This window comes from Nicotiana attenuata, chromosome 2, assembly GCF_001879085.1.
Source record: "Nicotiana attenuata strain UT chromosome 2, NIATTr2, whole genome shotgun sequence".
Taxonomy (NCBI): domain Eukaryota; kingdom Viridiplantae; phylum Streptophyta; class Magnoliopsida; order Solanales; family Solanaceae; genus Nicotiana; species Nicotiana attenuata.
In genome coordinates this window covers 18,157,969-18,175,054 of record NC_031990.1, presented here as the reverse complement: position 1 = coordinate 18,175,054, position 17,086 = coordinate 18,157,969, and the positions used below count along the sequence as shown (strand labels likewise).

The 17,086-nt window shown below is 40.0% G+C and overlaps 1 protein-coding gene across 1 annotated transcript; it reads left to right on the top strand.

The window, feature by feature from the left end:
- Positions 15,760-17,086, top strand: LOC109217052. Its single transcript, XM_019381286.1, has 3 exons — positions 15,760-16,152; positions 16,263-16,693; positions 16,741-17,086. The coding sequence occupies exons 1-3, from the start codon at positions 15,760-15,762 to the stop codon at positions 17,084-17,086; spliced, it is 1,170 nt and encodes a 389-aa protein (XP_019236831.1).

The window sequence follows — 17,086 nt, the reverse complement described above, 5'->3', positions numbered from 1 at the left end:
AAGGCGTTCAAGATCAAGGCTACTTGTTCGTGATAAAATTCGTGGCAACAATCAAAGTGTTCGCGACGGATAAATCAAATTCAAATTCAAGATCAAGCTCAAAGGCCCTTGAATTTATACTAGAAAAGTAGAATCAGAGGAATCATAGAGATTGTAACACTCATATTATTCGAAATAAAATACTACGATTGTTGCGAAATTTTCGGTCTTGATTTTGTTTTCTCGACGCAAATTTATTGTCTGCAAATTCTAGCACGCCCAGTGGGACAATCTCTACAAAGTCTAAGAACATTGAAATGGCTTCAAAGAAAATCAATTCCAGTTCAACTTCCACCAAGGCTACTAACTCCAGGTTCTATGCTGATGTGGAAAACATCCTCGGTGTTACCTTTGGAAGCTTCGAACCAGTTACGAGGAGCAAAGCAATCTCTTTAGGACAACAAGCACCCCAAGTGCCGTCCGCATCAACCCCTGTTTTCGGATCTTCATCCTCAAAAGGAGCAAGATCTTCCACAAACGTATCTGAAGGAGAAAGCGGTGTTGCTGAAAAGATCAAGAAAACTCTTGCTCTGCTTGACCTCTCCGGCTCCAAGCACTCTGCTGTGAAGGAAGATGATGATGTTTCAAGTGATGGATCCTCCCCACTTACACCACATAGCGTGAGCCAATAAAGGATCAATTTGTGTGAAAATCCATGCTACTCTCCGCCATCCACGACAATCATGCAAGCCATGGTGACAAACACTTCATCTATGGAGGAGCAGTTGGCAAACTTGACGGAAGCAATCGCTGGCTTGACCAAATGCATGCAAAATCAAGAGGCTAGAATTGACAAGCTAACAGATAGGGTGGGAATCTTGATGGAAGAAGAATCTACCCATGCACCCGGCAAGCTCCCAGAAGTTCTAGAGAGTGACTCTTCCCCAAGACAAGCAGCATCCACTAAGGCTATCCCTGTCTCATCTGAAGGGATGATTCCAATCGATCGACTGAAGGAGTTCATCAAAGGAACCACTAAGAACAAATACGAAGTTGCTGCCAAATCCTCCCTTACATATGCAAAGCCATACACTGCAAGGGTCGATATGTTGAAGATGCCTGCTGGCTATCAACCTCCGAAGTTTCAACAGTTTGATGGCAAAGGTAACCCAAAGCAACATCTTGCGCACTTCATGGAGACGTGAAACAACGCTGGGACTTATGGAGATTACCTTATCAAGCAGTTTGTCCGCTCGCTAAAAGGAAATGCTTTTGACTGGTATACAGCCCTCGAGGCCGGATCTGTCGATAGCTGGGATCAACTAGAGCAAGAGTTCCTCAATCGCTTTTATAGTACGAGACGTACTGTGAGTATGATAGAACTTACAAATACTCATCAACGAAAGGGGGAACCAGTTATCGACTTTATCAATCGTTGGAGGAATGCAAGCCTCAACTGCAAAGACAGGCTTAGTGAAGCTTCAGGCATAGAGATGTGCATCCAAGGCATGCATTGGGGATTGCGCTACATCTTGCAAGGTATCAAGCCTGGCACATTTGAAGAACTTGCCACTCGTGCCCATGACATGGAATTGAGCATGGCCTCCGTTGGAAATGAAAGGCTGCCCATCTATGAACCTCGCAAAGCGAATAACAAGCAAGAAGTCAGGAAGTGGGGCAAGTTCGTGCCCAAGTCTGAAAGCAAAGAAGCTATGAATGTCAATACGTCACCTATGAAGTTCACGACGAAGGTGAGCAAGAAGCAGAGTATGAAATCCACTTCCTTTCAAGACAAGCCAAGTGGAAAGTTGACTCTAAAAGAAATGCAGGAGAAAGCGTACCCATTCCTGGATTCTGATGTGCCAGCCATTTTCGAAGAACTCCTTGAGTTAAATCTCATTGAGCTTCCGAAGATGAAGCGACCAAATGAAGTTGGGAAAACAAATGACCCAAATTACTGCAAATATCACCGACTTGTAAGCCACCCTTTGGAGAAGTGCTTTGTCTTCAAGGACAAAGTCATGGACTTGGCTCGCGAAAAGAAGATCGTTCTTGAAGATGAGAAAGCAAGTGCAAACCAAGTCTCTATCACCTTTGGCTCATTCAGTCCGGATGAATTATGTGGTTTTAAAGATAGTAAAGATGAAGAATTACTGGAGAGCGACAAAGCTGAAGTCAATCAACCTGATGATGATGAAGGTTGGACATTGGTAACTCGTCGTAGGCACCACAAAAGGAGCCCACGAAAGGAATTAATAGAACAACCAATAAGGAAAATGATGGTGAAAAGACCAAGGAGGTGGAATCCAGTTAGGCATTTGAAGAAAGCAAAAGTGGAGATGCACCATTCTCAAAAGCCACAAAATCCAGTGACCTTGGAGGAGTTTTTACCGAGTTGGTTCCGCACGAAGATTTCCCATGAGGGCATTGATGCCTCTTGTTGCCATGCTGACAAAGGGGAAGAAAAGAGTGATGACCTACCGTTGGCACCATCTTCTGAAAAGCCCATCGAGTCCACTCCTCAAGAAGTTAATGCTTGTGAGGAAAAGGTCACGTTCACAAATGACGATCTTTTGCTAGGTGACACTCCTCATAACCGCCCATTGTACCTGGTTGGCTATATACGCGATGAATGGGTAAATCGGATTTTGGTTGATGGAGGATCCTCAGTGAACATTTTGCCAATCCACACTGTGAAAGAACTTGGTATCCCATGAACGAACTCTCAGAAAGTCGTGTGATGATCCAAGGATTCAACCAAGGGGGGCAAAGAGCCATAGGCGCGATCAGGCTGGGAATCACTATTGAAGATATGCAATCAAGTGCATGGCTGCATGTGATCGACGCGAAGACTTCATACAATGTTTTTCTTGGGCGACCTTGGATACATGAGAATAAAGTAGTTCCATCTACCTACCATCAATGTTTAAAATACTACGAGGGTGGAGTCGAGAAGACGGTAGTTGCTGATGATGAGCCATTCACCGAGGCTGAGTCACACTTCGCCGATGCAAAGTTCTACTTGAAGAACTGTATTGTGAAGGAGCTGAAAGCTAATGATGGCATGAAAAGCAAGAATAAAGAGACCTCAACTAAAAGAGAAGAGGTGACTACTGTTGAAGCCAAAGCTGTTAGTAAGGAGGTACAACCCAACGTGAATAAATCTTATAGAGGGAATATTACGTCTTATGGCAAGAAAGTAAGTCCGGTGCTCCAATATGTCCCTAAAAGGAAGAAAGATGAAGGTAAATCATTTAATCGCCAAGCTAACATGCTAAAGGAGTTAACTCTTCCGGTCAAACGAATTGAGGCAGTAAAGTCGTCCTCAATGCCGCTTGCGAGGTTTGTAGCCCAAAATAGTTTGCAGAATGTGGCACTCCCTACAAAGCGAATAGATGAAGGTTTTGATCCTAACGCTTACAAGGTATTTGCAAAAGCTGGATACAATCCCAATGACCCGTTGAAGTTAGGGAAGCTCCCATCAGAAGCTGCAAGGAGGAAACCACGTGAAGGTTTGGGATACAAACAACTGTCACCAGTGCGCATCTCAATAAGAAGGGCGAGCAGCAATTATATCACCGTAGAAGAGAATCAGCCGCTTCTAACAAGCCTTCTGTCTTTGATCGACTGGGAAAATCACCTGTGAGGACCTCCGTGTTTGAAAGATTGGGTCCACTAAAGAAGGGAAACAAGTTCCGGAGAAATTTTCAAAGCATAAGAACACCCACTTCACCCAAAATCCATGTGATCTCTAAGGATTTCCAAAGTTTGGTTCCTTCTAGAATGAGGCGACAAACAAAACTTGTGGTTTCGTGTAAAGAAGTACTGAAGGTAAAGCCATATACTGTGGTCTATACTAAGGAACGTGATGAAGATGAAGAAAGTGTGGGTTCTTCGTATCATGTTACTGTACAAGTCGAGAATGGCATTCCATCTTCAATGGAAGATAATGCGGAATTGGAGGTTGTTTCGCCGTGTTATCACATATCCTTCAATGATGGGGACCCTCAAGAAGATGAAGATGCGAAAGATGCTCCACCTGAACTTGAAGAAGGAGTGAAGACGACAGTCGATGCCTTAAAAGAATTTAACCTTGGCACCGATGAAGAACCAAGACCTACCTACCTAAGTGCTTTACTAGAAGCTGATGAAGAGAGCACTTATATTGAGTTACTCAAAGAGTTCAGGGATGTCTTTACTTGGAGTTACAAAGAGATACCTGGCTTGGACCCGAAAGTAGCAGTCCATCACCTTGCAGCCAAAAATGGTGCTCGCCCTGTTAAACAAGCTGAAAGGCATTTTAGGCCAGACTTGGTTCCCTTGACTGAAACGGAAGTTAACAAACTCATCGAAGCTGGCTTTATTCGCGAAGTTAAATACCCAACATGGGTTTCAAGTATTGTCCCTGTAAGGAAGAAGAATAGCCAAATTCGAGTGTGCGTTGACTTTAGAGATCTCAACAATGCATGTCCGAAAGATGAATTTCCGCTTCCTATTCCAGAGCTGATGATCGATGCTACTACTGGTTACGAGGCAATGTCTTTCATGGACGGTTCGTCGGGCTATAACCAAATACGCATGACACCAAAAGATGAAGAGCTTACTGCATTCCGTACCCCAAAGGGTATTTATTGCTACAAGGTAATGCCTTTTGACTTGAAGAACGCTGGTGCTACTTACCAAAGGGCTATGCAGAATATTTTCGACGATCTTCTCCACAAGAATGTTGAATGCTATGTTGACGACTTGGTGGTGAAATCAAGAGAGAAAGGCGACCACATGAAAGACTTGAGGATGGTATTTGAATTGCTCTGGAGGTACCAACTTAGGATGAATCCATTGAAATGTGCCTTTGGAGTTACTTCTGGAAAGTTCCTTGGTTTCATTGTCCGACATCGAGGGATCGAAATTGATCAAGCCAAAGTGGATGCCATTTTGAAAATGCCTGAGCCTCGAGATATCCATGAATTGAAAAGTCTGCAAGGAAAGCTAGGATACCTTAGAAGATTCATATCAAACCTGGCTGGGAGGTGCCAACCATTTAGTCGCCTCATGAAGAAAGGCATTCCTTTCAAGTGGGACCAATCTTGTAGCAATGCTTTCGAAAGTATCAAAACCTACTTGATGAAGCCTCCAGTTTTAGCAGCTCCTATACCTGGAAAGCCATTGATACTATACATAGGAAAGGTCTGTTGGAGCACTGTTGGCCTAAGAAAATAGTGAGGGGAAAGAAAACTCTCTTTACTACTTAAGCAGGATGATGACACCAAACGAGTTGAATTATTCGCCAATTGAGAAGTTGTGTTTGGCGCTAGTCTTCTCAATTCAAAAGTTGAAGCACTACTTTCAAGCTCATGTTGTCCGTCTTGTTTCTAAAGCAAATCCCATCAAGTTCGTGATGTCAAAACCTGTTCTTAGTGATCGACTAGCGAGATGGTACCTCCAATTTCAACAATTCGAGATTTTGTACATCCTTCAAAAGGCTGTAAAGGGACAAGCATTGGCAAGACTTCTTGGCAGATCATCCGATACCTGATGACTGGGAGCTAACTGATGAACTACCTGATGAGGACGCAATGGTCGTTGAAATTCAACCACCATGGAAGATGTACTTTGATGGTGCTGCGTATCGTGGGGGAGCCGAGGATGGCGTAGTATTTGTCACTCCCCAAGGTGAAGTCTTGCCTTACTCCTTCACCTTGACACAACTCTGTTCCAACAATGTTGCTGAGTATCAAGCATTAATACTTGGGCTTGAAATGGCCGTTGATATGAAGCAATTGCAATTGCAAGTCTTTGGTGACTCCCAGTTAGTGGTCAATCAGCTTTTGGGTAGTTACGAGGTCAAGAATCCTGAACTACGCCCATATCATGATTACGCTAAAAAGTTGATGGGGTGGCTCGGTGATGTGACTATTCAGCATGTACCAAGGAAAGAAAATAAGAAGGCTGATGCTTTAGCTGCTCTAGCTTCATCATTAGCCCTGCCTGACCAAGCGCAAGTTACCGTCTGCCAAAAATGGGTAGTACCGCCGCCAAATGAGGCTGAAGGTGAAGAAAACGAACTCAAGCATCTTGTTGCTATTTCTGAAGTTGAGAAAGAAGAATGGCGACAACTCATTATCGACTACTTATGCTATGGGATACTTCCAGAAAATCCGAGGAGAAGGACTGAAATCCGTCGTCGTGCACCTCGCTTCCTTTACTACAAGGATACTCTATACAGAAGGTGGTTCGAGGGAGTACTCTTGCGATGCCTAGGAGAAGAAGAAGCTCTCCAAGCTTTGCAAGAGGCATATTCTGGGGTATGTGGGTCACACCAGTCTGGACCAAAGCTCCACTTCCATATAAAAAGGATGGGATATTATTGGCCAATGATGGTAAAAGATTGCTTGGACTACGCCTGAAGATGCAAGGCTTGTCAATTCCATGCGAATTTTATTCATCAACCTCCTGAAGTGTTGCACCCGACTGTTGCATCCTGGCCCTTTGACGCTTGGGGATTGGATGTTGTTGGACCGCTGCCAAAGTCCTCTGGTGGGCACCTATACATTTTGGCCTAGGCAAAACTTAGGACGTAAAAAAAAAAAAAAAATCTACCCAGTCTGAACTACGGTATGACTTGATCCTCTTCACCGAGGTACGTAGGCAGCTTAGAGTTTCATTCTAAGTTCAGTCGCATAAGTTCAGAAGATACATATTGCCCCAATTGTTGTTCGAATGAAGTATGAAGGAATGTGAGATCAAGTTGAAATGCCATCCTCCTACTAACTCTGACCTCATTTGATTTAAAGGGGGAAACCTTCCATGGTAAATTGATATCTTCGATGGGCCAATTTGAGGAGGATGTCAAGTATTTTGCATTGAAGTCCAGAGATTCTTATGTCTTCAGGTTCTCCAAACCTTCAAGTTTGTTGGTCTCCAAGTCCGCCCTCTGCCTTAAAAAAAAAAGAGGAAGAGAAGAGAGGCGTCAAAAGGAAACACAAGTATAAGAAAAAGATTGCTTGGCACAATGTTTCAAATTCAGTGAGACTCGAACCCAAGATATTTGTAAGAATATAGCTCTTAAATTTTGATTGATGGCAAGTAAGACATCTTTTGATCTCGAGGCTTCCATACCAAGATACAAAAGTTTTGGTGAAGTCGCGGAATCTGAAATCGTCAGCGTGTCAGAATCTTACGTTGACTTTGGAATATTATCTGAAACTATCCTTAAGGCATCAAATTTTTCATTTTGGATATGATTTAAATTTAGAAGTTGGTTTCTGAAAAATCAAACGGTTCGTGATTTCGACGTTTCTACACCAAGATATGAATTTTTTCGTAAGACTGCACAAATCTGGAATTGATAGCGTGGTGCACTATAGAGTTGATTTCAAAATATTATCTGGGACGATTCTGAAGTTGTTTGATTGAGAATTTTGGATATGTTTTAGGTCTTGAAGTCTAGTTTTCAATAAATCAAACGGTTTGTAATTTCGACGTTCCTACACCAAGATATAAATTTTTTGGTGAGACTGCGCAAATCTGGAATTGATAGCCTGGTGCAATATAAAGTTGACTTCAAAATATTATCTGGGACGATTCTGAAGTTGTTTGATTGTGAATTTTGGATATGTTCTAGATCTTGAAGTCTAGTTTTCAATGAATCAAACGGTTCATTATTTCGACGTTTCTATAGCAAGATATGAATTGTTTGGTGAAACTGCACAAATCTGGAATTAACAGCACTGTGCAATATAAAGTTGGTTTCAAAATTCTCTCAAAGGAAGCCAAGTTTTGTTACGTAAACGTCAACGCATCATGCTAAGCAAGCAACTATTGGTACTAATCAAAAAAAAAGGAGAAACATCAATAAAAAACGTGCAATGTAAAGCAAAACAAGTGGAGTTTTCAATCTCAAGGATACTCGCTAGTTAACTAAATGCAAGAAAAAAATAAAATAAGAGGCAAATAAAATACTCTATGTAGGCTAATCTAAACACAACTTGTAATTGACTAAGTCCTTAAGGGTGGCGTCTAGGTGTTGTTTCTTCATCTCCACGTCGGCCAAGTCATCAGCAGTTGTCAAGGAAACATCAGAACATCTACGGTACTCCTCTTCAGCAAATGAAACTTTAGATTCAATCTCTTCAACCTCTTTCTTGGCAATAACTCGAAGAGCTCTTAACTGTTTCACCTTCTCCTTGGCCTATTTGAGAGATTGACTGGTGGCAGACAGTTTCTCGACCTTCTCCCCTTTCTCAATCAAGACAAGATCAAGATGTTCCTTGGCATTTAAAAATGACTCAGATTTTTCAACATCCACAATCTTGTCAGAAAGAGCTGATCGTGCCTGGTCATATGAAGTGGCAAGCTCGAACAAAGACGTCAATAGGTCTTTTAGAGGGGAAATATCCACACCCTTTCCGTCCATCTCCTCGAGAATCACTTGGATCGCGAATTAAAGGGAAGAAGCATTGTCTGTGGTAGCATCCTTGAGTTTGGCCTGAATTTTAGCCCAGGCATTCGAAATGTAATCCTTGTGAAGAGTCAAGACAACCTTTCTTCCATCAAAGATAGACATTGTCGGTGCTGATTGTTGATGAAAATTAGGCCCCGATTTTTCTCCAAGACTAGGAATGGAAGTCGCCTCTAGGTCTGACTTAGGTATTGGAAATGATTTCCTCGAATCTGGCTCTGCCACGGATTCACTACTACCTTGTGACTTGCTCCGGTGTGACGCCATTGAAATCTGAACACCATTTGGCTGCATGGAAAAGAATATACGGTTAGTAAAATTACTTGGATATTATAAGATAATATGAAAGTTCTAATCGTTGCCTCTTTGATAGCCGTCAAAGTCCTTGAAGCACTACCGATGCTGTCAGTAATCTCGACTACACCCAAATTAGCATCTCCCTGTTTTGAATATGGCTTCACCCGCTTGAAGTTTTGATCTCCATGACTACTATCACTCTCATTTTGGGGTGGGCGTTTGTTAGAGGTAGGGACAACGGTGCCTAATAGAGAGGAACCCCCATGGACTTGGAGAGCCTGAGAAGGTCCTTCTTTTTACAAACTTCTTTATATGGAGGTCCTTTGACGTCTCGTGGTGCAACCACTTTGGATTTTAAAGTAGGAGGCTTGCCCTCCCTTTTATGCTCTTGAGGCATGATCTCTGAAAGCGTAACAGTAACTGGCCCAACGGTATTCACCAAAGATTGCAAGTGGTTTTCAAGGAAGTCTCCATGCACTCTTTCCCACCAAGACTTATAATCGGACGAGACATACTTCTTAATCTTGGACATAATAGGGGGAAATGTGGCCTTTGAACTGCTTTTAGACAAAACGCAAGTTCGTAAAAGTTCCAATCCTTTGTCTAAAGAGCACTCACGAAAATCTTGATCTAAGCAACCAGGGATGTCTTGATAAAAACCAAATTGACGACTGAAGCGATGAAGGCTATAAGGCTCCACAATGAAGGTCGATCCATTTCTCAAAGGAAGGTAATTCGAGCGAATACTCATAAAATAATTTGACTCGGACTCTTCCTCGTTGCCATCATCATGATAATAATACGGTTGAGAATTACTTGGCATTATGGAAGTCCATGCGGCACTTTATCCTCCATGAATACGTTTTCTCGCGTCTTCATTCCCGAAGTGTCTCGATGTTCCCTCACCTGAATATATGGCCATCATAGGGGTAGCCGGCCTATTTGTTAGAGAAAAATGAGTCTTGAAGTAACAGGCCAACCAACCATACACATAATGAATTGGAAAGTGAACTCTAGAAGGATCGAGTGGTAAGCCATTTGAAATTGTGTTTAATCCTCTGTAAATGCTAGCTAAGACTGGAACGACGAGGTTAATTCTTTTCCCACACGCTAGAAGGCCTGCAATTTTGAAAGTCTCAGGCCGAATAAAGTCGCCTTCTTTTGTAGGGAGTGCAAAGACACAATACAGCATGATAAAAAGGCAGCCAAGTATACTTCATCTTTCTTGTCACTTCCAACGCCAAGTTTAACAAATAGTGCATCTTCAACTTCCGACCAATTGGCCATTTTACCTATGGCTCCAGTAGGGTTGTGTGTTGATTTGGGACGAGCTGACTTCTTTTCTTTTCTCGCTGGAGGTTGTTCATACTTCACAACCTTTTTGCTCCAAAACTTTATCCATCTTCTCACAGGGACATTATGATTTTTAGTGTTTCCCTCTCGGAGTTGGTGATATGCATCAAACAATTGCTGACAGGCTTGTGGAAGGAACATTTTATCCTTGTCGTAAGCAACTGTAAGTTCTCGAGTATTTGGAATAACCTCTTCATAAGGAGACCCGATTAAAGGCAGACCCCCAATAGGGCACAAGTCCCAAAGGGATATGGATAACTCCCCAACTGAGGTAAGCAACGTGTTTGTAAGAGGACACCAAGCCTCACAAAAAGCTTGCATAATACTTGTAGAATGATCATAAGTTAACAATGAGGCATAGACAGCATCGTAAATATTGATGGCTCGCAATGCTCGATGGTTCCTACTAAGGATATCTTCGGTCCACTCCCAATAGCCGGGAATATAATGAAATTCGCCACCAAAAGTTAAGGAATCACTCTAGTATACTTCTCCTTTGAGGATTCGTCGTCCTAAGCATGGGAGGGAACTTGCCACATTCTTAACTTTGTGATTATGGGAACTAAGAGTCCATGTCTTGAATTTACGTTTGGTGTTTTCAAAGGTCCAATCTACCAAACGAAATGGATTTTGCAATAATGGTCACGAAGCTGCATATAAGCCGGTCAGTGTTGTGTCAACTAGTAATTTGGTCTCCGTTTTACTATCCTTGTGCTCTGAAATTACAAGATACTTGGACGTGGAGGAAGAGGATGCTGAGTCTCTAAAGTAAACCATGTTCAAGCTGCAAAAAAAAAATTATTAGTACCTAAGTCAAAAAGGAAAAAGTAACAATCGCAACCTTGAAAGAGAGCATAGATAAGTAATAATAATAAAAAAAAAAGGGCGCCTCAGAGGGGATGTCTGTGTCGGACTTCTTTTAACGATTTTCCTTGCGAACTTTTAAAGGTATTCGTCTCGAACTTTTAAAGGCATCCGAGTTTTTAACGATTTTCGTTGTGAACTTTTAAAGGTGTTCATCTCGAACTTTTAAAGGCATCCGAAGTTTTAAAGGTTTTGATTGCGAACTTTTAAAGGTGTTCGCCTCGAACTTTTAAAGGCAGTCGGATTTTTAAGGTTTTCGTTCTGCACTTTTAAGGCGTATGCTTTGAATTTTTAAAGTTGCTCGTGGCAAATTTTAAAGGGTCCCTGCTGACTTTTAAGGATTTCTACCACCAGCTTTTAAGGATCTTCGCACGAACTTTTATGGGTCTTTCCCGCAAATTTTAAAGGTATTCGTCACGAACTTTTAAAGGTCTCCACCGCGAGCTTTTAAAGGTCTTCACCGCGAACTTTTAAAGGTCTTGACCACGAGCTTCTAAGGATCATTGCGCGAACTTTTAAAGGTCTTCACCGCGAACTTTTAAAGGTCTTGACCACGAGCTTTTAAGGATCATTGCGCGAACTTTTAAAGGTCTTCACCGCAAATTTTAAAGGTCTTCATCACGAACTTTTAAAAACCTTCATCTCGAACTTTAAAGGCCTTCATCTCGAACTTTTAAAGGACTTCGTAGTTTAACGAAGTTACTTCTAAAAGGAAAGAAAGAGACAACAAAGTAAAACAAAGAAGAAAGCACAAGAAAAGAAGAAGAAATTATCTTCACGTCAATGCTCCCGAGTGCACAAAAATAGACTCAAGTAACTTGCAAATACTGCGAATTGACTCTCAACAAATTAGAGCCCAGGGGTTTATATAGATCTCCATAGGATGCTTACAATAGTATATTGCCGATGTGGGACTGAAATTATAAAGGGAACTCCTAAAAGGACTCTGATTTGTTTACGGCGCGACAACGAATCCAAGATGGACTCGAATTGTTGTAAGAATTGCAAAGTTAATACTACAAAATTGTGTCAGGTGGCAAACACTTCCTTTTCCCAAAAGGAATCGTAGGAGATCATGTTCAGGCGGCAAGTTTCATATTGAAATCATAATTTTCAATATTTTGTCTTATCCCTATTAAATTAAATGGTCATTATATTGTGTAAATAATTGACCAGGTGTACACATAATAAAATCGCATGGACAATGTTTTGTGCTCTAAACTGGTCTATGCCAAATTTGATAGACCGCCAGTACTTCATTACCCGTTTTCGGTTTTGACAAGTCTATACTTCAACGAGCCTTGAAGTAGGGGGCATTTATAGGCACATAGATTTTACTTAAAATTAACTTCATAAAATAATTTGGACTATATTTTAAATTCAAGATATATTAGTCCAAATAAATACTACAGACTAATATAATTGAATTAATTATATAAGTCCAAATATATATATATGGATTAAATAAATAAGTCTTAATCCATTGGGCTGCCCATTTTATTGGGCTAAAGTGATGAGCCCACTTCATTAAGCCCAAGATGACATCTTCCTAAAGGCCCAGTTTGGTGCCACGTGTCAAATGACGTGGCGCGCCAAGTCAAGCGGAAGAGCCAATAGGATCATGCCACGTGTCAAAATGACAAGGCATGCCTAGTCACACTGAAAGGCCAATTAAATCGCGCCACATGTGCAAGTGACATGTTCTGGCCAATCAAATGCGGCCATGTCATACTTCAATTTGATTGGTCGGAAAGAGTTTGTTCTTATCACAACTCCTCCCTTCCACAACTATAAATAGGGGTCTTCTTAACTCAGAAAAGACACCAGAAGTTATAACAAAAAGCAAGAGAGAGCTCGTGGATCAAACGCCACAAATTTCTCTACAAGTTTCAAGCTTCAAGCAATCAAGTTCAAGTTCAAGACATCAAGTTCAAGCTCAAGAACGAAGAACGGATCAAGGTTAAGTTCAAGCAATCAAAGTCAAGCTCAAGAACAAGATCATAAGATCAAGCTCAAAGGCCCTTGAATTTATTTACTATTGAAAAGAAGAATCAGAGGAATCATAGAGATTGTACACTCAAATATTTGAAATAAAATACTACGATTGTTGCAATATTTTTCGGTCTTGATTTTATTTTCTCGACGCAAATTTATTGTTTACACCTTCGAACCGCTAAACTTTCGAACCCCCAAACTTAGTAAAAGCAAAAGGAAACTGAAATCTGAAAAAAAAAAACTTTTGGGAGAGAGGGGGTGGAGGGTGGGGAGGGGAGAGAAGGGGGAGGGGTTGGGTGAGATGTGAGGGTTGCTGGTATTTTTAGAAAATGTTTTCCTAATTTTTTTGTAGGAAAGTCATTTTCCTCCAATTTTAGGAAAATGAAATATCTAGAAAAATATTTTTCTAACTCTTTTGTGCAATCAAACAGTGAAAAATAAAAAAAGATTTTCCGTCATAATAAACACAACCTATATAGATAAGCCTAAAACACAGTAAAAGATAAAATAAATGATATGGTTTGGGCATGATTTGTGTCAATTAGGGGTGTTCATAAAAACCCAAAAAACCGAACCAAACCGAAACCAAACCAAACCGACCAAAAAAATCGATACTTTTTGGTTTGGTTTGGTTTTGGGTTTGAATTTTAAAAATCGGTCAAATTTGGTTTGGTTTTGATTTTAATCAGAAAAAGATCGAACCAAACCGACTATAGGAGTAGCTATTTCAAATTTATTATTACACCTATATATATGTATATTTTTATATAAAGTTTCAAAAATTTAATGGTAAATGTTAATAGTTTGCACTTTAAGTATAGTTCTTTACCTTTACATTCTAGTTTGATTGGTAGTTTTCTTTTGTCAAGTGTAAGAATCCATTTCGTGTTAAAAATAATATATTTTTAATTGAGTCCTTAAATTATTCATCACTATTTGATTCAATTATCATCAATATATTTTGTTAAATAATAGATTTCTCAAAGTGCAATTAATTTGATAGTGTTACATTGAAAATGTGGTCTCCGGAATATGTGTTTGGTAGTATATGTCTTATATTTAAGAAAAAACCGATAAATAACCGAAAAAACCGAAAAACCGACATAAACCGAATCGAGAAAAAACTGACTTAATTGGTTTTGTTTGGTTCTAATATTTGAAAAACCGACTTACTTGGGTTGGTTTCTTTTTAGGGAAAAATCGATCCAAACCGAACCATGAACACCCCTAGTGTCAATCTTCCCATGTATCGGTTTACATGTGTAAATAAAAATAATATGAAAAAAAGTTATCTCAAAAGATTAACATAGGTGATACCAATTAATTGAGATACAATTTTACTCATATTAATATATTTACTTTAGGTCGAGTGTGTTCTTTTAGTGCTATCATAGATTTATGTGCCACTAGTAAAATATGCATATCATCTGTTTCCTTCGTTCCTATATATGTGGCACTCTTTTCTTTTTAGTCAATCTCAAAAAAAAAATATTACTTTTCTTTATTTAAAATAATTTATCTTTAGAATTCATATTTTAACCTTAATGAATTGATTTATAGGCTACAGCCACTCAAATATCTATGATTTGTTGCTTAGGGCATCTCCAAGGGTGCACTATTTTTTTGCACCAAATCTAAATTTGGTGTAAAATTTGCTCCAATGGAACACCAAATCTTGCACCATTATAGACCAAATTTGATTTATTATTATTTTATTCATCTTTTTATTTTTTTTGGACTTTTAATTTATGATATATTGTGTATATAATTAATTTTTATATTAAGATCTTTATAATTTTAATTTTATATCCTATTTTTGTATATATTATATTTATATAAAATTATAAGTCAATTTTATTATTATTATAATTGTATAAAAACAAATATAACCATCATTTAAAAATGAAAAATGAAAAAGGGATAGAAGCTACGAGGGAAGGGTTGGCTGCGCATGTTAGTCAACGATTGTTAACGTGCGCCTTCAACCATGGCTCGGCGGAGAAAACGAATTCCGACGACGTCAACACCCTCCACAGAACAGGAAGAACCTACTAGGATAATCACACCAGAAAATGAAATCCCTCAGGACTTAGAACCAAGGCAATTTGGTCAATGGCTTACAGGAATGGGAAGTGCTCCAACAATTTTGCAAGGAAGACCACCGGAGAACATCAACACTCCTGTAGAACAAGACGAAGGCACATTCGCAGCAGCAGTAGCAAGAAAACTTACCTTCTCTACAATAGGGGAAATGACAAAACCTACGGCGGCTGAAGTTGTGCAAGGTAACAGATCTCTATAATTAGGGATGAAATTAGACTATTTTCCCCCAATAATGACAGATGGGAGGAAAATCGTAAAATTAGTACAAGCAGAAGTTGAAGAGGAATGCCAGAAATGGAAGTCGGCTCTAATTGGCTATGTAATTGGGGGAAACCCTACATTCAAGGAAATGTTGAAGTATGTGTATGGGGTTTGGAACTTTGTTGTTACTCCTCAAGTCTTTCTGCACAACGATGGGTATTTCATCTTTCGATTCATGTCTGAGAATGATAAGGAGACCCTACTGCAGAATGGACCCTTCACATTTAACAACAGACCTATGGTGCTCAAGCATTGGGAACCAGAATTTCAGATGAGCAAAGAACCTCTCCAGGTTATTCCAATTTGGGTTACTTTTCCAAACCTACCTGTTGAATACTGGGCACCAAGTAGCTTGTCGAATTGCAAGTTGTTTGGGAAAGCCAATATGCACGGATAAACTAACAACCAAAGGGGAAAGAGTGTCCTACGCACGAATCCTAATTGAAATGGATGTTTCAGTTGAACTTCCGGAAGAGGTATCAATTGAAATACCAGGAGGTAAATGTAAACTGCAAAACGTTGAGTATGAGTGGAGACCCTTGTACTGTCAAAGCTGCTTGAACATTGGGCATCAGAATGGTGAATGTAAGAAGACCACACTTGAAAAGGGAAAACAACAAACAAGGAAACCGAAGATGGGCTGGAGAGTAAAAGAGAATCAACAGCCTACAAAGCCAGCCACAAATGCTGAAAAACAAGCGCAATCAGAATTGCCAAAAGAAGTAGAAGCAACAACTGGTGACCAAAATGAAAAAGATCAACACATGAGTTTGGAATTCCAGGTGCAACAGGCCAAGAACAGGGGCAAGAAAAAATTAGAAATCACTCATGAACAGGAAGTACAAAGTCAATTGTGTGAAGACAGTTAAAAGATTGAGAGGCTGTTGAGGCAAAATCAGTTTAGTGCTTTAAGAATTCAACCAATGATAGTCACTTCAACTGTGATAAGGGAACAGTGTCCTTCGAGGGAGATTCCTCCATGATCTTCTGCTCATGGAACATAAGGGGGCTGAATAAGCCCTTTAAGCAGAAGGAACTCAAGACCTTCTTACTTACAAATAAGGTAGTTCTGATAGGTGTTCTTGAGGCAAAAGTAAAAGTTAATAAAGCTGAAAAAGTGAAGAAGAAAATGGGGAATGATTGGGAAATAGCTGCTGATTACACTCAAAGTCCAAATGGTAGAATATGGATTGCTTGGAAGCCTCAACAAGTGGAAGTGCAAATAGTAACATCTATGCCTCAATTTGTGCACTGCATAGTAAACGACAAGGGATCAACTTTTACTAGTCAGATAACATTTGTTTATGGCTTGAATACCATAAATGAAAGGAGGGCCTTGTGGCAAGGACTAAGGAATTTGAATAACAATATTGCTGATCCGTGGATTGTACTGGGGGATTTCAATGCTGTTCTTTCTGTGAATATAGGCAAAATGGTATCCCAATACATCCAAATGAAGTAAAGGATTTCCAGGAGTGTATTGAAGACATAGGGCTTGGTCAACTAAAAAGAACAGGGAATCTATTTTCATGGAGTAATAAGAGAGATGCACATGTTAGAATACACAGTTTGATAGATTGGGCCTTTGGAAATTCAAAATGGTTTGATGATTATGGACAATTGGAAGCAGTTTATCTTAGCCCAGAATGCTCTGACCACTCTCCTATTATTGTCAACACTGGGAGCAGAAGACAAAACCTTCCTAGGCCATTTAGACTACTTAACATTCTTCTTCAAAATGAGGAATTCAAGGCAATGACCAAAACTACATGA